The sequence below is a fragment of the Bos indicus genome, chromosome 25 (assembly GCF_029378745.1).
Source record: "Bos indicus isolate NIAB-ARS_2022 breed Sahiwal x Tharparkar chromosome 25, NIAB-ARS_B.indTharparkar_mat_pri_1.0, whole genome shotgun sequence".
In the NCBI taxonomy this organism is placed as follows: Eukaryota; Metazoa; Chordata; class Mammalia; order Artiodactyla; family Bovidae; genus Bos; species Bos indicus.
This window is the reverse complement of record NC_091784.1, coordinates 15,473,201-15,500,605: the sequence shown is the minus strand read 5'-3', so window position 1 is coordinate 15,500,605 and position 27,405 is coordinate 15,473,201. Positions and strand designations below refer to the sequence as shown.

Sequence of the window (27,405 nt, the reverse complement as noted above, 5' to 3'; positions counted from 1 at the left end):
AATAAAAAATTTTAAGTGTTGTTACATTTGCCAAAAGAGATACACGGAGAACCACAAAGAGAAAGAACAAGCCTGAAAAAGCCATGCTTAAGGAGGCCCCGGGATGCACACTGCAGGCCGGCGATGGGGAGGGAGTTGAGGGCAGAGGGTGGACCAATGGGCATTCGTGTGTTTACTAAATACTTATCCAGTGCCTACTACATCCTGGGCACTATTCTAGGTGCTGAGACACAGCAGGAACTAAATGACACCACAATCTTGCCTTCCAGGAGGGGAGAGAAGAAGAGAACAAAAGGAGTTCCCACCTGCTTAACAAGCTCATAAAAGGAAACGCCGCATAGCCCTTTGGCCTTCCCCTTGGCAGTGAGTTACCTGGCCCCCACCCAGGCCTCCTACCTTGACAGTCACGTGTCCCTCCACCTTGTCCATCTCGGCCAAGAGTGCTGAGAGTAGAGACGATTTCCCACAGCCCACCTGGCCCACCACGGCCACCAGGGAACCTTCCGGAACAGAGAAGGTGATGCTGAAACGACATGACACACCCTGGGCTCAGATGGGGGAGCCTGGCTTCCCGACGCTGGACGGGCCCCGAGTGGGGAGAGAGGGAAGGCAGGGTTGTCTGGAGTCTTTGAGGCCTGGACATCACTCCTGCTGTTCTTACAACGAACTTATTAGTTCAGGGAACTGCCGCAGAGGCTTCTGTGCCAGGCTGGACACAGCTGCATCTTAGGAAAGACCCCTGCAGGAGCGACCGAGACAGGAGAAGGGGGCTTGAGTGGAGGGGGATCCACTTCACCTGGGGGCATGATGCAGGTGCTCAAGGAAGGGTGCGTGTGTGCTCAGTCACTCAGTCATGTCCAACCCTTTGCGACCCCACAGACTGTAGCCCACCAGGCTCCTCTGATCATGGGATTCTCCAGGTAAGAATACTGGAGTGAGCTGCCATGCCCACCTCCAGGGGATCTTCCTGACTCAGGGATCGGGCACACATCTCCTGCACCTCTTGCATTGCAGGTGGATTCTTTACTACTGAACCAATAGGGACGCTCAACAAAGAGGCCACGCCAAAACCAAGCCTAGAGGAAGGGTGAGCACAACCCAGACACCTGGAGACAGCGTGAGGAAAGGCCTATGGGTGTGAAATCACAGGCGTGACCACAGGTAGACAGGTCAATGACACAAGATGAGGCAGGGAGTGGGAGGTCAGTCCTGAAGAGGTGGGTGGGTGGTGTCCAGACCCGAGAGGGCCCCAGAGGACACACTTCCCAGCTGGAAGCCAGACAGGAGGGCCTAACACAATTGAATCAGAGTTTCAGAAACATGTCTCTACTGACATGGCCCTTTGGCAGATATAACAGTAATCGTATTGGGTTGGCCAAAATGTTTGTTCGGGGTTTTCCATAAACTGCTACGGAAAACTCTGAACACACGTTTTGGCCAACCCAACACAACAGGCTCAACACTCTGCTGACAAGATGGGCGTCACACGACATAGGACCACGCCCAGCCCTCCACAGCAGACAGCAAAGTGGAGATGGGGAATCCCACCCACTGGGGAAGGGTGGGCATGTCCAGGGCCTCCTTGGGTTCACCTATACATCAGCTGCACTTTCCAAGCTCTGCTATTATGATTTCAACATATTGGTGGAAAGGCTGATGGCTTTGCTCCCATTGTTCAATTCTTCCGTACCTGCTACGTGGTCACACTGATTGTTCTTTTGTTCTATGCTGGGAGGGGAATGGATGAAGGGGCCAGAACAGAACAGTCAGCCTAGGGAGGCAGCTCCTGTGATCACCCAGGCAAGACGGGAACATTGCACAGGTTTGGATGGAGAAACCTGGGGTCGGTGGGGGTTGACGGGTGGATATTCAATGGGTTGGTCAAGGGAGGGTGATGGGAACAAGAAGGTCTTTGAGGCTAGAAGGACAGACAGAGGGACAGAGGCACAGACAGACTACTCACTTATGAAGCAGGACAAGAGAAAAGCTGAAGTTGAAGCTGACATGAGTTAAGTTAAACATAAGGAAGAACTTCCTAAACATGCAGTCCCATCCAGGGTAGTGTTACACAGACTCGTTTCTCCAGAAAGTCTGATCTGCCCCTCCCCACATCCTCAAATAAAATACAGCAGTAATTTGGCTACTCAGTAAGGGGGCAATTATTTGGGGGCATGCTGCTGCTGCTAAGTCACTTTAGTCATGTCTGACTCTGTGCCATCCCATAGACGGCAGCCCACCAGGCTCCCCCATCCCTGGGATTCTCCAGGCAAGAACACTGGAGTGGGTTGCCATTTCCTTCTCCAATGCATTAAAGTGAAAAGTGAAAGTGAAGTCGCTCAGTCGTGTCCGACTCTTAGCAATCCCCTGGACTGCAGCCTGCCAGAATCCTCCGTCCATGGGATTTTCCAGGCTAGAGTACTGGAGTGGGGTGCCATTGCCTTCTCTGTTTGGGGGCATGGGTGGGTATAAATCTGGCCCCTAAAAATGTCCCGTCTGGCCCTGTGATGGGGGACTCCTTAAGGAAGTCTGAGATCCCCGGAGCAAGGCCTGCAGTTAGAAAGAACTCAGAGGCATTTGCAAGTAGCCAGGGAAGCAGGTCAATTCCCAGGATGCTGTGACTTATAAAAATAAGGACTGAGGTGGGCAGTGTCCCAGACATGGAAATGGTGGGAAAGGGTGAACCAGGCAGCTGGGGGAGAGGATGGATAACAACCCAGACTGATACCACACGTGAGCGGACAAGTTTTCAGCAGACCCAAGCCTTCCTGCCACCATCACAACTTCTGACCCACCAGCCAATCAGTGTGCTCTGTCTCTTCTGGCACAGCGATTGGCTCAGGGAGAAGCACGTGACCCAACCTGGGCCAATAAGAGACTGGGTCTCCTGATGACATACGAGGGACACCTGGAGTCGATGGGGGCCACTTAGATCTTGAGGGAAGAGGACGTCTGAGAAGGAAGCAGCACAGATAGCTGAGGAACAAGGACACGAAGGAGAGGCACTGTCTGAGTCCCTGGATCACACCAAACCTGAACGTGAACCTTGGCAGTTATGTGAACCAGAAGGCTTGTTGCCTAAGCCTATCTGGGCAAGGTTCGAGTCACTCGTAGTCTGAGGGAACCCTCTGAGCCAGGCCCACGGTCATCTGCTCCTCCCCAAAGCCCAAGCAGGTGCGACGGGACCAGCCGGATGAGCCGAACTGATGCTCAGAAAGGCAGAGTGACCCATTCATGGTTACAGAGCTGGAGTTCGGCTGGAATTCGGACCTGCGTTTGCCCAGAGCCCCGTGGCTCTCTCCACGTCCCACTTACCCATGCAGCGTGGGGGGGTCATTCCTGGCCCACGTGAACGTGGCGTTCTTCACGGTGATGCTGTTCGTGGCTCCAGCTGGAAGGCACCAGAGATATAACACGTCAGGCGCAGGTGCAGCCGTGGCCTGCGCTTGAGCAGCAGGCTCTTACTTTTTGTTTTTCCTTATCAGGTTGTTCAACTCCAGAGGCTGGACACCCATCCTAGGCATTATCTGGTCACATCAGTCACTGTTTCTGAAGAACTTCAACCAGCAGCTCTGGAGACGGCCTCCACCCAGAGAGCCGAAACCACGAGAGGGCTCTGCCTTTGAAAGATAGGCGGCCGCACAATCTGGGAGGGCCAGGGACACCCGGGGCCTCCCGCACTCATCCCTGGGAGCTTCCGGCAGCTCTGGGGGAGGGGCGGGGTGAGCAGAAGCTAAGGTCACAGGGCCCCAGCAGCGCCCTCATGCAGTCGCCTGTGATTGATCAGCTCAGGCTGGCCCACGGCCCTCATTACACCTCCAGGGCCCCTCCTTTAATGTTCGAAGTAGGGTCCTTCACCCTGAAACTCCCAGATTCCAGGGCAGCCTAACTCACTTCCCTGCATCCCCTCTCTCCCTTCCTCCAGCCACGCCGCTCAGGTCAGGGCAGGTCGGTCTTCCCCTCAACACCCACCTCTGTAAACTGTGCAAACTCGGGGATGCAACAGGAAATGGGGAATCCTGGTGGGGGAGGGGAAGGCAAGCCAGACAAAGTCTGTGCAAGGCGGACCTACGTGTTTCTAGCCCCTCTGCCTCCATCAACATTCCCTCCTTTTATTCTCTTTTTACTCCATGCCCTTCACTTAAACAACTTCTGACTGAAATGATGAGCCAACTTGAAACCATCTAAAGAGAAGATGGGGAGGTGCTTCTAGGTTGTCAAAGGCATAAATAAATTGCCCCACCCACCAAAGCAGCAAAATCTGTGAGGAGAGGAAGTTACTGGTTAACCGAACTTAACCTGCCTGGCCCCCATCTGTCCCCTGAAACAGAAAACAAGGAGGAAGCTTGAAGGTGCTATTTAAGGAATTTAAGAAAAGCCACTAGAGTTGGTCAAGCTAGAGGCTACAAGACTTGGCCGGGAGCTGCCTAAGGGCCCCCATCTGGCACCCGGAGAGTGTGGATAAACATCTCAGAAGCTGAGCGTCTAAGAGGGGCTGCCTTCAGGGCAGAGAATAGGGGCTGAGACCTCAACTGAGGCCTGGACCCAGGCCCAGGGGTTTTCCAACATGACTCTTGCTGTGAGCTGATTTGGGGAGCTTGAAACCTCCTTGGTTGACCCCAAACCCTGGAGTAGACGGCATCATTCTGCAACTTGTGTGTGTACATGTCTGTGTACACATGTGTGTGTGTGTTGGGGGCGGGGAATAACTCGATCCTCAACACAACAGAAACTGGACAACCACAGGCCAGGGAAATCGGGAGGGAGGTTCCAGGAAGTGGTGGTTCTCAACTAGGGGTGACTTTGATCCCCCAGGGACACAATGTCTGGAGACATTTTCAGTTGTCAAACCTGGGATGGGTGTTACTGGCACCTAGGGGTGCTGCTCAAGCAGCCTAGAGCACTGGTCAAAAAGTCTGTTTGGGTTTTTCGTAACGTTATGCAGAAAACTCAAATGAACTTTCTGGCCAACTCAGTACAACGCATGGGACATCCCCACAGCAAAGTGACCCTGACCCGAATGTTGGTGGTGCTGAGGCTGAGGAACGCGGCCCCCCATGCCGACCGCCTCTCACATACACTGGGGGGGGATCGACTACCATGATCTTTGTTTGGCAAGTGCTGTGCTGGGTGTTCCACACGCCACTGAGGACATCTGAATGCCTGCTGCACCGCTCACATGTACACACATGCTACACTGCTTACGTGCGTACACGCGATGGACTGCTCACATGCATACACACATTCATTCCTCTGACCACATCTACTGGGCTTGGGAGCCAGACTCTGTGGGTTCAAATTCCGTGTGGCCATTTCCTAGCTGGTGAAGCACAGGCAAGTTACTTCACTTCTCTGTGCCTCACTTTCCTCATCTGTAAACTGGGATTGTTAATGGGATCGACCTTACAGAGCTGTCATGAGGAGAAAAAGGAGGCAACACAGACAGTCCTTAGAACAACGACTGACACACAGCGGCTGCTCGGTAAATCTCAGTGCAGAGACGCGGAACCATCGGTGAGAACACAGATTCTGCTGACGGGCTGCGGATGTGAATCCTGACTACTTCTTACTGCTGTGCGAGTTACCCAGGCAAGCGTCCTCATCTGCTGATGGGGGGTTTCCACAGCGCCCCTCCGTGAGCTGCGGTGAGCCATGGACGGGCGAGTATGGTGACGTCCTTAGGAGAGGACACACCTAGCGGGCGTGTCGTTACAACGGAAGCGGTCACTAGCACTAGTTCTATGAATATTTCTTATTGAGTGCCTGGAGATCCCTGCTCAGGGGTCCACTGGGAAAGGATAAATTAATAAGCTACAGAATAACAAATCTACCAAAAAAAAGAAAGGCACGGTCCTTTCCATTGCCCAGATGGGGAAAGTGAGGCTCAGACCAGTAAAGTGACCTGCCTGAGGCGGCACAGCTACAGGGGTGGCGTTTGGCGACCCTTCCTTAGTTTGCTCATTTGCCCAGAATGGAATGGAAGCTGGGGCCCTGGAATCTGGCCCTGGGGAGGGGTAGGCCTCTCACAAGAAGGCGAGATACGAGAGGTGCGCGTTCACCCTCCTGGGAAGGCCTAGGTCGTCCACGCTCCCGGGACGCACCGTCTTTGATGGGCCGGCGCTGGATGCTGTCAGGGTCCAGGTCCTCGTGGGACAGGAAGACCCTCAGGCGCTTCAGGGAGACGCTCGCCTGCACGGAGAGCAACAAGCTGCGGTTATTTTTAAACATGTTTTTGCAAAAACAGACCAAGGCTAACTCACAGTGGTTTCCCCTGGGTGCGGAAGGGCCCACATCCTCCCTTATTTCTGAAGTTTCTGCATTTCCTACCCCGAGCGGACACCTCAGAAGAAAAAAATTAAATGGGTCTGGGTTCTTGTTTGTCTTCCTTTAAAAAGCCCACAGGTGGCATTACAGAGGAGGGTGGGGGACCGTCCTGGCCAGACAAGAGACTTGAGAAACAACTGAAGGCAATGGTCTTAAGACAAACGTGAAACTCGGAGATAAAGGTGTCCTGGAGGCTGAATGCACTGCACAGTGCTGTGGCCAAGGATGCTGTATGATAAACTTCACAGCTGCTAAGAGACGAACTGCATGGCTCCCACCACAAAAAAACAAACGATAACCGTGACAGGTGACTGAGGTATAGCTGACGCTATGGTCGTAACAGCAGTGCCACAAATCCATGTATCAAATCACCATGCTGCGTGTACTGAACATATGTTCAACAAAAACAAATTAAAAAAAAAAAAAAAGCAAAGGTTCTGATTTAAACAGCCCAATAGCAAGGACATTGCTGAGAGATAATCCAGAACATTTTAATATGGGGCAAGTATTATTTTAAGAGATTACTGTTACTTTTGTTAGGTCTGATAATGGTGTTACTTATGTAAGAAGAAATGCATGCTGAAATATTTATGGGTGAAATGCCAAGAGATCTGGGATTTGCTTTAAAATTCTTCAGCGAAGAGAGAGAGAGAGAAAGGAATGGAGGGAGGGAGGAAGACAGAGGATGAGATGAAGTAATCAAGGCAAAATGCTGGATCTGGGTGATGGGCATGCGGCATTCTTATACTATTCTCGCCACTTCTGCATACACATGAAATCAGTCATAATAAGAAGGGGTTTTACTAGCTTATTTTTTTAAAAGCCTTGACCAGGGCTTGGACAATGAAACCTTAAGGCTTATTTGTCAATGTGGCTAATGATACGGTTTTCATGGAAACGTGTGCACAATTAGGGAGAAGAGTGTCACAAACACCGTGGGCAGGAAAGTGCAGGAGCTTCAGAGGGTGTAAGTGTGACTGAGTGGCTTCTTCTCCTTTAGAATCACCACCCGGGCTGGGGGCTTCTAGGGCATCCAGCTGGAGTTTCTCAAATGGTGAGCCAAGCCCATGAGTGGGTTGCAAAATCAATTTAGTGGTGGCATTTTTTCTTTAAATTTATTTATTTTTAATTGAAAGATAATTGCTTCAATTACAATATTTGGTTTGATTTCTGTAATACATCAACATGAAGTGGCTGGAGGTGTAAGAAACAGGACACAGTACGACAGGGCAGGGTGGAACAGACTCAATTAGAGCAGAGAGGATCCAGTGTTTCAGAAAGAATCTTGCAGCGCTCAGGAAAGCCTAGCTGCAGTAACTTTTGTTCCATACACCTGGGGCATCCCAGGTGGCGCAGGGGTAAAGAACCCGCCTGCTAAATGCAGGAGACACAAGAGATGCAGCCTCGATCCCCGGGTCAGGAAGATCCCCTGGAGAAGGAAATGGCAACCCACTCCAGTATTCTTGCCTGGGGAATCCCATGGACAGAGGAGCCTGGAGGGCTACAGTCCTTGGGGTCGCAGAGTCAGACAGGACTGACTGAGCGCGCGCACACACACACATACACTTGAGTATGCATGTCAACAAATAAAAACGTCTCTTTTTCTTTAGAGCAGGACCAACAAAAGCACAAGGTCTGGGCCTCCATCACCGTCCCCCCGCCCTGAGCACAGTGGGACAAGCCACACACAGGCAGCTGCATCCAGGGGACTTTCGTGCCCTTTGGGCTCGTTTCCCCCGAGCCCCTTCCCTGAAACCCCCCCGGTCTCGCCTGTACCTGCACAATGCTGCTGATGACCATGGGGAGGATATTCAGGGGGAAGCGGAGGATGTTGAACAAGGCCAAGGACACGAAGGCCTTCTGGGCATCCAGGATGTTGTTCTCGTCGACGGTCACGTAGACGGCAAACGTGGACAGGGCCACCTGCAAGCAGACAGGTCAGCGTCGCAGTCACAAGAGCAGCGACACATGCCCAAAGTCTAGCATACAGCAGGCACTCACTAACACCCAGAGAATGAACTGGATGAACCAATGGCTAGGAGCCAAAGTCCCAGCCATTCCCGCCACCGTTCTCCACGGGACACTGAACGGGCATTCAAGGGGTCCCTCAACATCACCACGAGAGATCAAACCTCTCAGCCAATGTCAGTGCAGTGCCCTCTGCCCAAAATGACTTTCCCATCCTCCCTGTTCAGGGAGGATGCCCAACCCACAACAGCCCCGCGACCGCTCTCCATCCTTGTTGCTACTGTTTAGTTGCCAGGCTGTGTCTGACTTTGTGGCCCCATGGACTGCAGCACACTAGGCTCCTCTGTCCTCCACTATCTTCCAGAGTTCGCTCAAACTCACGGTCATCGAGTCAGTGATGCTACCTAAGGATCACATCCTCTGTTGCCCGCTTCTCCTCCTGCCTTCAATCCTTCCCAGCACCAGGGTCTTTTCCAATGAATTGGTTCTTGACATCAGGTGGCCAAAGTACTGGAGCTTCAGCATCAGTCCTTCTACTGAGTATTCAGGGTTGATTTCCCTTAGGATTGACTGGTTTGATCTCTTTGCTGTCCAAGGGACTCTCAAGAGTCTTCTCCAGCACCATCCTTACATCCTGGTTTATTTTTCTTCGTAACACCTATCACTACCTTACATTGTAAGATCACAGATATTGAGGGTCTGTCTTCTGCACTGAAATGCAAACTCCACAAAGGTAGGGACCTATGTATGTGGCTGTATCCTCAGCGCCTAGAATGACCCTGAGCACACAGGAGCCCTGAGACCTCAGGCAAGTCACCTCCTCTCACCAGCCTCCACTGTCTCATCTGTGAAATGGGGTGGACGTGGAGGACTCATGCCACTGCTGAAAGCTCCTTCCAGCTAAGAGCACCCCCAGAAAAGGAACGTAGGTTTTTTAAAAAAAGAAAAAACAAACAGCCAAAGGTCCTCTGAAGCCTACTCCCTTCCTCACAAAATCAGACTTGCCTTAAGTCCTGTGGGGAGGCTTGGGATTTCAACTCCCAGGCAACGGGAATTTGGGTTCAGCTGTCTGAGACAGCAGGCCCTCCCTCACCAGGAAAAAGGAAAGACCCCGAATAATCCAGGGCTGGGACACACCGTTTAGGTGGGAAAAGATCAACAGTGTCTCCCCGGGCCCCACCTCCTGCTGGGGCCAGCACAGTACCAGGTGTTGCCGGGAGGCTAACAACATCCCCCGGAGGTCACCTGCACACATTACCAAGGCAATCTGGAAAACCTTGGACCCAGCAGATGGGTGCAAGTCTCCACCCCCACGTTAGCCCAGGCTCCAAGAGCCATTAAAGGCTTTCCCTGGGGGGAAATAAACCGCCTGGGACCTCATTCTTGAGCTCAGGACAGATGGCCAGCAATCAGGAGATCCCAGTGTGGCCAAGATTCTGGTGCAGCTGAGGTCCAGGGTATTTTCAGGGTCTCAGCTGCCTCATTTCTTTGCTACCTATTAGAAGGTCGTATATCTTAAACATTAAACCCATAAGCTCTGTTTGTTTACCAGCTGTGTGACCCTGGGCAGTAGACAGCGTCTGTTTTTCCATCGATGAAATGGGAAATCAGGATAAGCACGCACAGGGCTTTTGGCAGCAAGGAGCCAGGCACTAGTGAAGAGTGCTTAACCCCGTGCCTGGGGAACAGTAAAATGCAGTAGATGGCGGCTGTTTATTTCTTGTTTTAGGACTCAGTTCAAAGTCCTTGGACTATTTTTCCAAAGAATCTATAAACTGGGTCCCAGTCGGTAAAGAATCTGCCTGCAATGCAGGAGACCTAGATTCGATTCCTAGGTCAGAAAGATCCCCTGGAGAAGGAAATGGCAACCCACTCCAGTATTCTTGCCTGGAGAATTCCATGGTCAGAGAAACCTGGCAGGCTACAGTCCACGGACTCGCAAGAGTCGGACCCAACTTGGCAACCAAACCACCAAGAACAGGGCACTGGAAAGCAGAGCAGGTTCTGACATTAACAAGGGAGGTGACCCTGAGGGAAGGCATGGAAATTTTCCAGGATCCGTGGCCAAGAGGGAGGTTAGGTGCTCAAAAAGCCACAGACACCCGATCCCTGGGATGACTGCACATGTTGGCTCTTCTCCTCCAGGTTCTGATGACACACTCGCCTCCTACCTGGAGAGTCTCCTCACTCAAAACTCCCCCCACCAGATCCACACAGAGGAACAGTATTCAACCATAAAAAGGACTGAAGTGCTGACTCCCACTGCACCATGGATGAACCCTGAAAACATGATCCTAAATGAAAGGAGACAGACATGAAAGCCACACACATTATATATGATTCCATTTAAATGAAATATCCAGACTAGGCAAATCAAAATCAACCCTGAATATCTGATGCTGATGCTGAAGCTCCATACTTTGGTCATCTGATGTGAAGGTCCAACTCATTGGAAAAGACCCTGATGCCGGGAAAGATTGAAGGCAGGAGGAGAAGGGCACGACAGAGGATAAGATGGTTGCATGGCATCACTGACTCAATGAACAGAGTTTGAGGAAACTCTAGGAGATGGTGAAGGACAGGGAAGCCTGGTCTGCTACAGTCCATGGGATCGCAAACAGCTGGACACGACTGAGCAACTGAACAGCAACAGAGACAGAGGTAGATGAGAGGATGCCCTGGGCTGGAGGATGGGGAGTGACTCCCCTAAGTACAGGGTTTCCTTCTGGGGTGATGGAAGTGCTCTGGAACTAGGCAGTGGGGATGGTTGCCCAGCCCTGTGAATACAATAAACACCACTGAACTGCACACACAGATGTGGTGAATTATTTATCATTAAAATAAAATTTTTTAAAAAATCACCTTTCCAATATCAGTCTATTTTACTCACTATAGAAGCCACAGTCTTGACTCAGGCCCCAGAATCTGACTGATTGGTAAACGACACAGCTCTGAACTTGTCTGCCCTCCTCTCCCACCACTCTCCCCGCTTCTTCCCTCTGTTCCAGCCCCACGGCCTCTGTGAGGCAGACACAGACCTGCCACAGCGCCTCTGCACTCAGTCTTCCTTCTCAAGGTCAGGCCCCTGACTGCCACCAGCTTAACACTCGGGTATTGCCTTTTCAGTGAAGTCTTGGATCATCTTCTTTTTTTTTTGGCCGCAGACTGCAGGATCCTAGTTCCCCAACCAGGGACAGAACCCATGGCCCATGCAGTGGAAGCGTGGAGTCTTAATCACCGGACCACCAGGGAAGTCCCGTGATCATCCAGTTTAAAAACTGTAAGCCCTCACAGTTGCTCTAACCAGAACCTTTTTTTTTCCCATTGCACTTATGACAGTTTAGCATACTATATATTCTTTATGCGTTCATTATGTGCATAGTCTATCTCTCCAAGTTAGAATGAATGAACGAACACCCCACGAGGGTGAGGGTTTTTGTCTGTAGTATTCACTGCTCTGTCATCAGTGCCTGGGACAGCACCTGGATCGTGGCAGATACCCAGAAAATGTTTGTGGGTGGGTGAGTGGATGGGTGGGATAGGTAAGTAGATGGATGGGTGAGTGGGTGGATGGATTTGCAAGAAAGCACACACCCAGGGGTGTCTCTTCAACAACACAGAAACCAAGCATCTCACCACCAGGATACCCCAGCTGCACTGGCCCAACTGATGGGGTGACTGCTGGCAGCACGGGGAGCGCATTGAGTGGCCCCCATCAGATCTGCAGCGTCCACTTCTCCAGGAAGTAGAGGGCATTTATTCATCCATCAACTACTAACTGGGCACCCTCTGTGTGCCAGGCACTGTGTAAGGCAGGCTTGGAGATCCTGAGATTCACAGTCAAGTGGGAAATAGGTACTAAACCAGGGTCTCTGGAGCAGGGGCGTCTGCCAGTGTGTGGAGGTGGCTGGGGAGGGGGTTTGCCACAGCCTTACAAATGGTGAGGGTCAAAGGTTTGGAAAATCCTTCACAAACAAGGAAGAACTACTGACCACTCTGAGTGAAAACAGAGCCTCCCTCCACACTGAGAAATGGGGCAAATGACCGAACCAACTACCCCAGCCCAATCCCTAAAAACCTGCCGTGTCTTCACGAGAACATCTGCTCCTTCTGCCTGGTTGGCGTCCACTATTGTTGGTTGTAACAACACGTCAGTTTTCCTTTGGGGAGCTGAATCTCCCCCAACTTCAGTCCATGAGGTTCAGCCACAGATCAAACGTCCACATTACAGCCTAATCTCTGACAGAAGTCACATGATCCAGGCCTGGCCAATCCAAGCATCCCTGTTCCCTGACTCCAGTGAATCAGGGACAAGCGCTCAATCAACCGTAACCAGTGAGACTCAACCCCACAGCTTTGCTGTGGGAACTAATGGGAAAAGGGGAGCTCTCTCCTCATTGTGGTTACTGAGATGACAGGATCAACTGTAACTGCATGTTGACTTTGCATCTGACAAAGAAACCACCATGGAGAAAGCAAAGGTAGGAGACAGGGAAGGAATTATACCCAACATTATCTTTGGAGCGCCTGGATCCAGCCATGCCTGAAACCCCAGTCATGCTTAAAACCAACACCTTCCTAGACTTTTCAGTTTTGTGACTCAAAAATCTCCCTTCTTTTTATTTTACTTGAGTGGATCTAAGTTAGGTTTCTGCCACTTGCAAGACGGTTCCTAACTAATACAGTTTATCCAAATCTTCAGTCTATTCATTTAGTCAGTCATTCTATATACACCTAACGAGTGGGTACTATTTGCTGAGTCCACTATATTTCAGGGGCTTCGCAGGTTGTGCTACTGGTAAGGAATCCTCCTGGCAATGCAGGAGACTTAAGAGATGCAGATTTGATCCCTGGGTCAGGAAGATCCCCTGGAGAAGGAAATGGCAACCCACTCCAGTATTCTTGCCTGGAAAATCCCATGGACAGTGGGGCCTGGTGGGCTACCTGCAAAGAGTCAGACACGACTAAAGCAATTTAGCACGCACTGTGTTTCAGGGATACAAGCAATAAAAGACAAGAGCCATGCATGTTCTGGTCAGTGGAGAACTGCACAGCAGGTAATCAGCATATAGAAGGGTAATTATTCTAAAGCAGGGACATACAAGGCACAGAGATGACAAGAAGCTCACAAACCTTCTAAGATAGCAAATGCTAAATACTGACGGCTGCCTGGGGATGCTATTTTAGGAAAGTGCATTAGGTGGACATGAGGACATGATAAATGCCAGGCTCTATATTCCAGAAAAACAATCCCATCAATCCTGCCACATGGCATCCCCATTCCTGCCTGACCTCCTCAGGACTCTGTCTTCCATCATACCTACCGGTGGGTAAACACATCATCATCCTTGAAGTGCAGGAATCCACCAGTGGAAAGAACATGCAAATACCTTCCAAGGGAACCAGAGGCCACATATTTTATCCTAATGTAGGCAGAGGCTTCGATGTCTCAGCCAGGGTCAAGGTCCCCGACTGACTCCCAGGCTCATCTGTTTCATGACAAACAGCTCAGCTAACTCTGTCTCTGGAAGTCCACCATCACCCCAAATCTGAATGGCAAATTGAAGGTCAAGAAAAGCCAGTCATACTTTTTAAGCAACTCCTGCTGTGCTTTCCTAAGGGAGACCAGGGCAGGAAATGATTATTTAAACAGTTGGCAGTTTGGGTGACTAGCTAGAAATGGCCAGGTTTTGTCACAGGATCTGACGTGCAGAGCAAAGGGTTATGGGGAAAGATCCTTTCTTCCTAAGCATAACACAACTCAGATGACCCCTCTGACTTCAGATCTTTGCCTATTTATAAAAAAGAAAAAAAAAGGAATTCAAACATCTTGGATTTCTGTGTGATTTGCTATCATGAGTATGAAAGTAAATAAAATAGATGTAGCAGTTTAAGTACATTTACTGTATTTAGTCAATGTTATGCTGGTATACATGCAGGCTCTTTCCGTAAACACACAGAAGAAACTGGTATGGACAAGGAAGCTGGGCGATGGGGGCCTGTGGAGGCAACAGCAGTGCCTTTCACTGCAGACACGGGCTTCTCACCTGGGGATATTTTGATCATCATAATTGGGGAGATGGGGGGAGAGGTACCACTTGGCATCTAGTGGGGAAAGGCCAGGGATGCCGCTCAACAGCCTACAGTGCACAGGACAGCTCCCCACAAAGAAACAACGAATTATCCGGCCCCAAATGTCAGCAGTGCTGGAGTTGAGAAGCTCCCCTGCAGACTCTTTGGAACAGCTTTAACTATCTTCACCACATGAATGCATTACTTTCTGTTTTTAAAATAAAATGCATCATATATACAGTAAGGACTATTTAACAGTTGTATTTAATGCATAGAGACTATTGAACAGTCGAGCCTCCAGCAGGTGGCTCAGACAGTAAAGAATCTGCTTTTGATGCAGGAGATGCAGGTTCGATCCCTGGGTTGGGAAGATCCCCTGAAGAAGGAAATGGCAACCCACTCCAGCCATGGACAGAGGATCCTGGCGGGACTGAACAGTTGGAAGAAAATAAGAACAACCCCTGTTAACTACCACGCAGTATTGTATTTTTTACTTTTAACAAAAAAAAGAGAGTCACTAAGGACCTGGAGAAGGCTGGGGAGGCTGGAGTGTGAAAAGAATGAGATAGCAGACCCTTCCAGCCTGGAATGTGGGAGAGTTTGAGCCAGAGGGGATCTTAGGGAACACAGAGTCCCAGAATAGCTAAGTGACCTTGCTGCTTGGGCCAACTCCAGTCCACTGGCAGTGTTCATTCGCCTGGAGGACTGCTTGAGCATAATTCAGTGGGAGGGAGCACCATGACTGTCCAGGGGTGTCGGCTGAGGCAAGGGGCCTGCAGAGGGCAAGGCCGCACGCACAGCCCTGGGGCCCAATCCCTTTATCAAAGCCAAGTCAAGCCAAACGCTCATGGTCAGTCATGTCCCACTCTTTGCGACCCCATGGACTGTAGCCTGCCAGGCTCCTCTGTCCATGGGGATTCCTAGGCAAGAACACTGGAGTGGGTTGCCATTTCCTCCTCTAAGAGATCTTCCTAGCCTAAGGATCCAACATGTGTCTCCTGCATTGCAGGCAGATTCTTTACTACTGAGCCACCAGAAAAGCTCCAATCCCTTCATCTCTCCTGCTCAAAGATCCAGAGGCAGCGAGGTAAAATGACCAGCTGAAGGTACTCCGTGAGCTGGCAGGAGAATTCAGCAGGGGTCCTGACTCTCAGAGAAACATTCCAGTCCTCTAAGCCAAGACTCAGCTGGTTATGTCTCAGCCCATGAACTCAGGACGGATTTTACATTTTCAAATGATCTAAAAAAACCCCAATTTTTAAATGATCCAAAAAAACATTTCATGACACGTAGTAAAGTATACAAAATTCAAATTTCAGTGTCTATACAGTAATTTTTATAGGATCACAGCCATACCCATTCATTCTGTCTCATCCATACCTATTTTTTTTTTTTTTTAATTTTTGGCCACACCCCACAGCATGTGGGATCTCGGTTCTCTGACCAGGGATTGAACCTGTGCCCCTCTTTGGAAGGAGAAGTCTTCACCTCTGGACCACCGGTCAAGTCCCATCCATAGCCACTCTTGCACAACACCAGCAGAGATGAGCAGTTGCCACAGAGATCACACGGCCAAGGACGCCTAAATTATGCACTGGGTGGTCCTATACAGAAAACTGTGCTTACTCCACCTTTTTGCCCATGTTTTTCAAACTTTAATGTGTATACAAATCCCCTGGCGGGGAAATTGCTAAAATTTAGATCTGTCTTAGCTTAGTCTGGGGTGAGGCCTCAGAGTCTATATTTCTAATAAGCAAGCTGGTGATGCCAATGCTACTGGTCTATGGGCCCCACTGCTGAGGACACAGTGTGGACCCCAGGCCCGCAGCAGCAGCAGCCCCTGGGAACATGTTAGAAATGTGAATACTCAGGGCCTTCCTAGACAGACTGGATCTGAAACTGAGTGGGGCCCAGCGAGCATGGCTTTAACAAGGCCTGCAGGTGAGTGAGGCCTGCACAAGCTGGAGCATCACTGAATCCGCCACGTTGCCTTGTGTGTGTGTTAAGAATCTAGGAGACATCAAGCTGAGCCTAACAAAATCCAGTATCCAAATGAATATACTTTGACAAACATCGAAAAAAGCAGGAGCTTCCTTAAACATTCCACCTGCAACTCTACTGTGATGAAGCAGATGGTAGCCTATTAGAAAATTCTTTCTTATTTATGAAAATTGTGGTTTTGGTCATAGGAAGTTCCCATAGGAATACATATTTGCCAACGTAAGTAAGAAGTAACACTCACTACTAGCATAACATTTTTAAAAAAGAATGACATAGTTAATAATACAAAGACAGAAAGAAAAAAGAAGCGTGGTGGGGGGACATGATCTGAAGTCATCCTTAACCATGTTTAACTGCCCACTGTGCTTAAAGGGCTTCCACAGTCCCTCTCTATATGGTTCCTGGTTTGCGGCCAGGTTGGGAAAATAGTAACTTACACTCATCTTTAAACCTTTCAAGGATGGCCAGCTAGGAACAGACCCATTACAGTAACCCAAGACGTGTGTATCAGAACATTCAGTACAGCAAGTGTATCAGAACATTAAGTAACAGCAAAGAACAAGGAGCAGCCTAAAAGGCCAGCCATGGGAGATGGGTTAAGTCCACAACGGCACACCCACGCTCCGGACAAGTATGCATCGTTCAAACAGATGAAGCAAATCTGAATGCATGAACTGAGCAGTTACATACTAAATCTAAAGGTCCAGAACACCGTGTAAGTATGACTCCTTTTGAATATATAATAAATATTTTAAAAATATCTATACACATCAACATTTTTTTCCTAAAAAGATATACAAAACTGTCATTTTGGAGGAAAGGGATAGATGGAAGGATAATATACTTTTATTACTTTTTATTGCATAACTTTGCATATGATTTGAATTATTTTTTCAATGAATGAGAAGTATTCGTTGACCACCTGTTAGGCACTGGTTCTGGCACTAGGGTACAGAAGTGAACAGAAAAAAATCTTTGCCCTCCTGGAGCTGACATTCTAGTGAAGAAAGACAATTCATGAAACAGTGAGCGACTTTTAGAGTGTGTCTGGCATGGCCACTTAGAGTGTGGTCCACAAGTCACTGCCAACCCTCCGTGTGTGACCAGATGCCCACAGCCCACAGACAGATAAGGAGCTGACACCATCAAGTGGCTCAACTAAGGCACCAAGCACGCAGCTTAGTCCTGCTGACTTTTTTTGTTTCTTAGCCAGACTTTCTCGATGAAGGACGCAGAGAGAAGAGGTTTACATTCCAGCACAAGCTTCTCCGCTCATGGTGAACCTGTAACAGTTCCTGAACTGGCTGCTCGGGGCAGCCCTGGGCTGGAAGCTATTAAGTGCTGTGAATAAAACAAAGGGCAGGGGTGGTACTTTTAAAAAAGAGTGGTTGGAGAAGACTGTGCTGAAATAGCGACTTCCGAAAAATACTTAGGCAACGACGACACAACAAAACGTCTGACCGTGTGGGCCAGGAGAAATCCGGCTTCACTCACCAGGAAAGGGGTGCAGACCCAGGTGAAGGTCCCCACAGCGGCCAGGTAGGCAGATTTCTTCAGCACCTTCAGCTCTTCCTGCCGGATGGCCAGCACCTTGTCTTTGAATGCCAGCTCCCAGGCATAAAGCTTCAGCACTTTGATCCCGTTGAGAATTTCGTTCATCAGCTTAATCCGATTGTCCTTGCTCTTCATGTGGGCCACCTTGGAAGAGGAAAGCGGTCAACACCTCACCGGGGCAGGGGCTGGCTGCTCACTTCTGGCCCCGGCACCAGACTAACAACCCCATCTGTTAAGAATGGGCCTTCCTGAGGGTGGGAAAACGGGCCTGCAATCCCTGGGAACCCTGACAGCCCTCCAAAGGATTCGTTTTTTCAAGGCAAAAAAACTGCTTTGAATTACGTTAGATTGACATTATTAGCAAAACCTCTTAAAATTAGGAGAGAGGCGAGAAAAACTTTACAGCCATCCAGGGAGGAAGGGGCACATGCCTTACTCTGCTGATCCAAATATGAGAGATGATACTTTTTCCCCCCTCCATTTTCTTATCTTCTTTACTGCTTATCAGCCAGTACATGCTGTTACAATACTGAAGTGTTTCTGTACCAGCCAGCACTGGTTCTGACCATTGGGTACCCGTGCTATAGAGCTGTTAAATATTTTTTATATCACCTAGCCTTTTCCTTAAGCTAGACACTTTTCTAAGCTTTTCACGGGCATTTAGTCCTGCTCACAAGAACCCTATCATTAAGTGCTATGTCACTCCTGGGTCATGGAACAGGACAGTTTAAGCAACATGAGGTCAAGGCCAGAGACTGAAACTGCTTCAGAGGTGGACCATTCAAGGGAAGAAGATGAGAGGCCATAATCATCCCCCTACCCCCGCAAACTTCATCCCACCAGGCCCATGTTCTGGAATCTGTCTCTCCTATAGCATCATCAGTGCAGCCAAGCTCTCTCATTTGAAATTCCACAGGCACATCATAAATAGCCATCAATGGGGGAGCAAAAAAAAAAAAAAAGAACTCTGGCCCATCTCTGTTATGGACCATTAGACATGAGCTCAAGAGAATGAAGTCAGACCACATGGCATGCCACAGAAAGATCCCCAGGCATGGTATCAAACGACAAAATCATGCTGCCAAAAGAGCCTGTGTGTGTTAAAATATATATGGTGATAGCACCATAATGCACACACTACTCACACCAAGCCTAACTCTACAGTGAGTCTGATCTCTACATAACCACACAGAAAGTTCTAGAAGGATTTGCTTCAGTGTGTTCACTGTGGTTGAGAGGACAGGGAAGGGGACAGGCCCTACACTTTTGTATTATTTGAACTTTTTAAATATAATGAGAAGACATTCACTCTGTTACTTGACTATTTAAAAACTTAAAAAATACTAAGTAGCTGTGACCAGCGTTAAGGTGATGGGGTAAAAAGCAAGGGGTGGTTTTTGCTCAGCCCTGGACAATGCACACCCATAAGGGAATAGAACCCACGGGAAATGAGGACTCTTCCAGAGGTCCACAGATGCGGCTTCAGACACTGGCCCACGAGGTCTAAATATTTCAGGAGCTCTCAACCTTGGCAGCCCAATGGTAAGCTTTAAAAATCCCTGATGCCCAGGCCCCACCCATATCAGGTGGCTCAGAATTCCCAGAATGGGGCATAGGGACCAGCATTTATGAAAGTGCCCCAGAGGATTCCCACAGGCAGGCAAGGCTGAGGCCCCCACGGCCTGTGCAGAAGGAAGTCAGCCGACACTTAGTGGAAAGGCCTCAGGCAGGGGCCTGGCTCGGAGCCCAGGGAGACACCCCCTTACCTGGTACGTCTTGGTCTTCATGGCCATCACAGCATTGAGGGGAACCATGAGGACCATCACGGCCACCCCCGCCAGGACGGAGGGGCCCAGGTTCTACGGGAGGAATGAGAACAAAGCCTCAGCACAGCGCCTCCTGGGCTGAGCCACCCCATGCAGTTCTTTCACTTTTCAGACTTATCCCAGAGCATCCCTCGGGGCCCCACAAACCCTGTGCGAATATTAAGGCCACGATCCTTTATCTGAAACCCTTAAGACCAGGTTGGGGTTTTTACTGTTGTTGCTGTTATTTATTTTTCACTGAAGGATAATTGCTTTACAGTATTCTATTGGTTTCTACCAACAGGGTGGGTTTTGCAAACGAGAACTGAAGGATTTCAGAAAGGTAATGAGATGTGAAACAGAAAACAGTGAATACGCCCACCTGACTGTCTATCTTGCTCAAAGGCCCCTGGCTAGGGGCCGGGTGCTTGGGTTTGGGGAGGGCTCCCAAAATTGTCAGAACTGATTTAAGACTGACTCACTATGCCTAAACTGTACAAACAATACGGCTTCTGCTGATTAAGCCTTTTCCCCTTGGGAGTCTGCAAGTTTGGTCTGTGCCAGGTAGAAGCTGCCAGTGTGATCAGCCCCCAATAAAAACCCTGGACTAGGGGGTCTCTCACAAGCTTCCCTGGCTGGTAACATTTCACACATGTTGTCACAAGCATCCAAACTGGGGAATTAAGTACCTCTTGTTGACTCCAGGGTGAGAGGACGCCTGGAAGCTTGTCCCTGATCCCCCTTCAACCTTTGTTAATCTTGCTGTAACCCTAGCGAATCATGAACCTGCTGGAGTCCTAGGACCCCCTGACATAGGTGGATATGCCTGTATATCGTACCCCACCAGGCCATGGAACAGCATTCCATAAGCAAATGCAATTCTTTTTTTCAGTAGCAAATGGGAAAATTCCCACTGAGAGGGATAATCAAGATGATAAATCACACATCTGTTCAGGTCAGGTCTGGCCACCAAATGAGTTAAGAAACACTTTCGGTTTTTAGAGCTTTTTGATACAAGGACTTGTAGATGAGAAGCTATAGACTGTTCTGTGGTCCCATTTGCAGATTAAGGAAACTGCACCTCAGAAAGGTTAAGAGATCATGACTGAGGCAAGATACTGATCGACATTTTTCAACTTGCACGTTACACACATCAGAAGAGACAGCCTGAGGAGTCTGCCCAGTGTATACGCTCTCAGCTGAGACGGACGGTCAGAACCAGAGGGTAAGCATGTTAGTCCCTTCCAAGGAGTCAGCCTTGGGTGCTCCAGTCCCAGTTACCAAAAAGCCGCTCTACTGCTCCAAACTACTGCTCTACCGTCACTTTGCCAACAAAAATCTGTCTCGTTAAAGCTACGGTTTTTCTAGAAGTCATGTATGGGTGTAAGAGTAGGACCATAAAGAAGGCTGAGTGCCAAAGAATTGATGATTTCAAACTATGTTGCTGGAGAAGACTCTTCAGAGTCATCTGGACAGTAAGGAGATTAAACCAGACAATTCTAAAGGAAATCAACCCTGAATATTCAGTGGAAGGACTGATGCTGAAGCTTAAGTTCCAATACTTGGTTCACCTGATGCAGAGAGGCAATGCATTGGAAAGACCCTGATGCTGGGAAAGACTGAAGGCAGGAGGAGAAGGGGACGACAGAGGACGAGATGGTTGGGTGGCATCACTGACTCAATGCACATGAGTCTGAGCAAGCTCTGGGAGACGCTGAAGGACAGGGGAACCAGGTGTGCTGCAGTCCATAGGGTCACAGAGTTGAACACAACTGAGCGACTGAACAACAACAACTGCTCCAAATGTTTTCTGTGATGCAGCTCTGCTCAGTGACGATTAATCCACCTCTAAGAATGAAGGTGATTTCTACCAACAATCTGAAGCATTCAGAATCAACTCTGAAAGCAAATCATAGTTAAAAGACACCAGGCACATCTCTGTACCACGTATGGCTCAGGGAACACTACCGGCAGCAATTCATTCAATTGTCCTGACATCAATCACTGCAATGACGTTTCCTGACTGTCAACAGTTTACAGATGAGGACATCAAGACGTAGTGACATTAAGCCATAAGGGCAGCAAGAGGAAGGATCTGAACCAGGGCAGCCCGATTTCAGAGCCATCTTGTTGCCTGTTATCCTATGTTCTTGACTGTCAGAGAAACCCTGCTGCTGCTGCTACTGCTGCTAAGTCGCTTCCGACGTGTCCGACTCTGTGCGACCCCATAGACAGCAGCCCACCAGGCTCCCCCATCCCTGGGATTCTCCAGGCAAGAACACTGGAGTGGGTTGCCATTTCCTTCTCCAAAGCATGAAAGTGAAAAGTGAAAGTGAAGTCGCTCAGTCGTGTCCAACTCTTAGCAACCCCATGGACTGCAGCCTACCAGGCTCCTCCGTCCATGGGATTTTCCAGGCAAGAGTACTGGAGCGGGGTGCCATTGCCTTCTCCCTGGTTTTGGTCTAAAGCAGCAGTTCCCTACCAGTGAGGTATATTCCCCCAAGGGACATCTGAAAACGTCTGGAGACCTTTTCGCAAGTGGCGGTGGGAGTGTGGGGGTGAAGAGGTGGTATGTGATTGGTATCTCCTGGGGAGAGGCTAGGGAGGCAGCTAAACATACTATACTACAACACACAGATCAGCCCCCAACAGTGAAGAATTATCCTGCCCCACGTATCAATAACACTTTCAGCAACTCTCATTTAAAATAAAGCCATTTTCTTAGTGGTTCACAAATCAACCCTGAAGGCAATTCTAAAAGGACTGTTCCACGACAGCACTTTCTGGGGAAGTAGATGCCCCAAGACACCTGCCAGATGAAGAAGTCCACCTAATTAAAAGGGGGAAAAAATCAGTGGAAGTGGTATTTATCACAGCCTTAAAGTCTGGGATAGTCTGGAAGTTCTTGTCATCAGTAGGGAGGAAAGGGAATTCCTGGTGGAAGGAAAGGCATGTGCAAAGGCCCAGAGGTAGAAAGAGTAAGGCCTGGATTAGGCTAAGAGCATCTTGGCTCATCATCTTCATACTTTGGGAGGTGCCCTTCCCCATGTGGAAGGGCTGTCAATCACACCCTGTTCACACTGAGAGAGAACACGTGACCCAGGCTGGCCAATCAGAGAATGCTGCCTATTTCAGCCTGATATTTTTTCAAGGATGCGACTAGGACTGTGCTCAGCCACAGTGCTCCCTGGGAGTCTGACTGAGACAAACGGGAAAGGAGTATCTTCTCTTTTGTCTGGCACCAACACCTGTGAAGATGCTATAAACCCAAAGCTATGGAAGCCGTGTGAAGAAATCCCACTGAGAACGAAATCAACTCAGAGAAACACCAAGCTAAGAAAGGATGAGGGCATGAGATTGTGTCCTTACAGCACTGCCAGATCTCCAAGATCCATCCATACCTGAAGCCAGTCCCCTAGACTCTTCAGTTACCCCCACCCATAAAATTCCCTTTACTTGCTTATGTTGCTCTAAAATGCACTTCTACCCCCTGCAACCGAAAGACCAACATAACTTAGGACTCATGAATAAAGGAGTTTGCTGAGTCTTTGGGAAGACACAGAGGGAGAAATACAATGGATATGTCATAGGGTGGTTAACTACACACACCGTCAAGAAGAGACACGTGCAAATAAATACCATGCCACCCGAGAGAACATAGCCCAACAACTGAAGAAAGGAACAAAATATCCAGGAGCTGGCTGACAAGCCAGAAAATAAAATGTGAACGATGTCAAGAAACGCCAGCAAGCATGTTACGTGGCAGCCTGGATGGGAGGGAGGTTTGGGGGGAGAATGGGTACATGTATATGTGTGGCTCAGTCCCTTCGCTGTCTACCTGAAACTATCACATTGCTCATCGGCTATACCCCAATACAAAACAAAAGTTTGTGTTTTTTTTTTTTTTTTTTTAAAGAAATGACAGTGAGCTACAGAGGTTCTCATCCCTGGCACCCACTCCCTCGTCCCCCCCACTGCCCACACATGGAGGTCCCTCCCCATGTGCCACGGAATGACGTCAAACACACACCAGCCACAGGAGGTAGAGGGCAAGGATGACTTGCAGAGGGGCTGACCAGATCATGTTAATGTATGTGGCCAGGTCCATGAACCTCTGGGCGTCCACGGACATGAGGTTGACGATCTCCCCGACTGTGGAGGACTTTCTGGCTGCATTGGTGATCACCAGGGCCTGCGGGACAAAGGAGAGGGAAAGAGGGTGGGTGTGGTGGGAGACAGCCAGGGCCCCCGTCCAGGCCCACGTGGAGGAAGGAGACAGCGCACCAGCCGAGAGGTCGCTGCCTTCTCCTCCCCTGGAGGCTTATCTGCCTTCCCAGCCCGTGTGTCTCGTCACAAAGGCCCGTCTCTTATCGACAGCACCTACTGCCTCCCCGATCCTGAGCTCTTCGGTACAGAAGGGACCTCAGAGGTTGCCTAAACCTGGGCTTCATGCACTTGAGTGTGTACGTGTACACACAACCACCCCAGGGAGTCTGTTATGAGGCAATTTCTGATTCCGTAAGACTGGAGGGGGACTATCCATTGCTAAAAGCCCCCAGGAGATGCTGACAATGCTGGTCCCCACTTCACCCTGAAGGACCAAGGTCTCAGCCAGGGTTTCTCCTTTGTGACACTACTGACACCTGAGGTCAGATGATTCTCTGGGGGGCTGTCCTGTGCACTGCAGGACGTTCAGCAGCATCCCCAGTCTCCACCCCCTAGATACACGCCCCACTCCACCACCGCCCCCACCCCCAGTTATGACAACCAGACACTGCCAACATATCCCGGAGGGCTAAACTCGCCCTGGCTCTCGATGGTTTCATGCTGTCACCTAGGGAGTTTTAGAAATACTGATGCCTGGCCCCCGACCCCCCAATAGAGATTCTGACTTGATTTGGGTGCAGCCTGGTCCTTGGAAGTTTCTGAAGCTCTCTGGTTGAGTCTAACATGCAGACACGGCTAAGAGCCAATGATCAAATCCATCTTTCTCTACCAGTTGCCGAAGAGTCTCTTCCTAACCTGTGGGGCCCAGAGGCTAAGAAATGAAGGGACCGAGGAGGTAATTCAGTTCCCTTAAGGCTGTCTGTGCTGAGGGTCTCTCATCCAGGGAAGGTATCATCTTCTCAGTTCAAATGGAGAGTCAGAACACGCTCACACGTAGTACATTAACAGCAGGGCAAGGATCTGGATCGTCCCAAGTCAAGAAATGCAATTACCCACAGTGGACCCGGGCAGGGGGGCTCCTGGGCACCACCCCCACCCCCAGACAAGCCTCTAGGAGCAGCTCTGCTAAGCTGTCAAGCTTGATGGTCACCCCCTGCCAAACCACAGCCATTCAGACCACCTTCATGCCACTGCTCTGCAAGCTGGGCCTGAGAGGTGACCTGGCCAGGCCCCCCGAGGGTCCCGCGGGGGCCGCGCCCCACCTTCCGGTACACGGCCCCGATGACGGCAGTCTTGATGCGCATGCCGCTGACGAAGCAGATGTGGAAGTACTGGTGCAGCACCAGGGTCTGCAGGCAGGCGCTGATGAACAGCAGCGCCGTGTAGAAGTAACCCTGCCATTCCGGGGCCTTCTTGTCGTTCACGAAGTTGATGAGCAACCTGTGCGGCAGCGAGGACAGAACCCGGCGTGAGAGACCGTGACAACACGTGTCCTCACAGGTCAAGCCCTCTGGTGTTGGCAAGTGACGCTCTCCCGAGCCAGCCAGGTGAGTCGGGCACTCGCGCTTCAGTTTCAAGGATGGGAAGCCCAACCCACACGGGGCTGCCCGTGCAGGGGTGAAGCCCCGGGCTCCTCACACTGACCGCTCTGCCTCATCAGGCAAAAGTGACCCAGCAGGGAGCACAGGGCAGAGGGAAGGAGGGAAAGAGAACAAATGAGTGGCCCTAGAGAGACAGAAGCAGAGATGGAGGGAGGGAGGGAGAGAGGGAGAGAGGGAAACCTCCTTTCCAGTTTCAGCTGCAGCTTTCACACAATTGACACTCCCTTGAAGGAAAGTTAACAGAGCTCAAAATAGCCTGGAGTGAAAACTCTCCTAGGGTCCTCCCCACCATTCTATGCAAAACAAAGAACTCTCACCCGAAGAAAACAATGGACAGTAAGGTTGATTACGCCCAGCTCCCAGCTGGTCCCAGCCTCACTAATCTGAACAACCTTGGAGAAGAACAGGCCCCTTAAGACAGTAGCTTTCCACATATATGCCTATATATACTTACTCTTTTCTTGGGTTAGTGCAGCGGCTCACTAACGTGACTGCTGCCCCTTCTCACCTCATTAAAGGTGAGCTGTTCTTGCAAAGTACCTGTCTCGTTCTTTTCCGGAACCTTGCCTTCTCTAACTCCCTTACCCTACATCCCTGCTGTTGACTTCCCAAGATAAGCCTCCGTCTTCTCCCTTCTGGCTTCAGGGGAGCCTGAAGGTTTCTGTTTCTTACAACCATCGTGGTTTAACAAGGCTTTAAGACGGCTTATTAAAGCAAAGATCAGGCAAAGCCAGTGAGGATGGGGAAACTTGGCTCTGAGCCCAGAGAACCCTGAGCGTGTGACCCCAGGGGAGGGTGAGGGGTGTCGCAAGTGGAAGGTCAAGGATGCAAAGGACTGCCCGGCTGGGGTGGGGTGGGGGGCTTACTTTAAGATCTCTGGGCCGGCAAACATCATCAGGTCATGCACAGCTTTGAACAAGAAGCTCATGAGAAAGTAGGGCCCGAAGGTCTTGTATAACACTTTGAACAGGGACGGGTCCCGCTCCTTCTGGGGACACTTGACAATCAGAGCCTCGGCCTCCTCGTTCACATCCACCTTGGAGCTTCCTTTGGGCTTGGCGGGGTCCTTGGAGGAGTACACGATCTTCACCGGCTGCCTGGAAGACAAGGAGTGAGGAGCGGCTGTGGGGTCTGCCAGGGCCTCAGCCCACCAGCCGGGAGAGGACCGGAGAAGCCCACCCCCACGGAGGCCTGGCCCCAGAAAACCAGTCACTGCGGAGAAGCAGCTGAGCGTGGCGGTTACGACCACAGACTCAGGACCCCAGCCAGCTGTGTGACTTCAGGCAAGTGTCTTAACCTCTCTAGCTCTTAGTTTCTTCATCTGTACAATGGGGGGAAAAGTAGGACTTGCCTCCCAGAGCTTTTGTGAAAACTAAATGACTTACTGTAGGTAAAGGGCTCAGAAAAGCGCCAGTCTCAAAGTGACCTACAGAATCAACGCAATCTCTATCAGAATCCGAGCGCTCTGTACAAATGCACAAGCTAACCCTAAAATTCATATGGAAGCTCCAGGGATTGAAAAGAGCCAAAAGAATCTTAAATAAGAAAAGCAGAGTTGGAGGATTTACATTTTCCAATTTCGAAACTTACTACCGGACAACCATAATCAAGACGCGCATGTTGCTGCTGTTTAGTCTCTAAGTTATGTCCGATTCTGTTGTGACCCCAAGGACTGTAGCCCACCAGGCTCCTCTAGCCATGAGATTTCCCAGGCAAGAATACTGGAGTGGGTTGCCATTCCCTTTTCCAGGGGATCTTCCCAAGCCAGGGATCGAACCCACGTCTCCTGCATTGCAAGTGGATTCTTTACTGTCTGAGCCTCCAGGGAAACCCCCAAGACAGGCATGAGGAGGGGCATATACAGAGATCAATGCAACCCAATTCAAAATCCAGAAATAAACTCGACTGATTTTTGA

General features: G+C 50.0%; 1 protein-coding gene across 4 annotated transcripts in view; it reads right to left on the bottom strand.

The window, feature by feature from the left end:
* The window catches only part of ABCC1 (ATP binding cassette subfamily C member 1 (ABCC1 blood group)), a 152,179-nt gene that overhangs the window by 44,639 nt on the left and 80,135 nt on the right, over positions 1 to 27,405 (bottom strand). For all 4 annotated transcript variants that reach the window (XM_070779714.1, XM_070779716.1, XM_070779715.1 and 1 more), the window contains exons 8-16: positions 26,356 to 26,586; positions 25,151 to 25,328; positions 23,752 to 23,913; positions 19,683 to 19,775; positions 17,857 to 18,060; positions 8,098 to 8,244; positions 6,099 to 6,186; positions 3,313 to 3,388; positions 397 to 523 (exon numbers count right to left, since the gene is read on the bottom strand). In XM_070779714.1, coding sequence (XP_070635815.1) covers positions 397 to 523; positions 3,313 to 3,388; positions 6,099 to 6,186; positions 8,098 to 8,244; positions 17,857 to 18,060; positions 19,683 to 19,775; positions 23,752 to 23,913; positions 25,151 to 25,328; positions 26,356 to 26,586 — 1,306 coding nt within the window. The remainder of the gene's footprint in view (positions 1 to 396; positions 524 to 3,312; positions 3,389 to 6,098; positions 6,187 to 8,097; positions 8,245 to 17,856; positions 18,061 to 19,682; positions 19,776 to 23,751; positions 23,914 to 25,150; positions 25,329 to 26,355; positions 26,587 to 27,405) is intronic.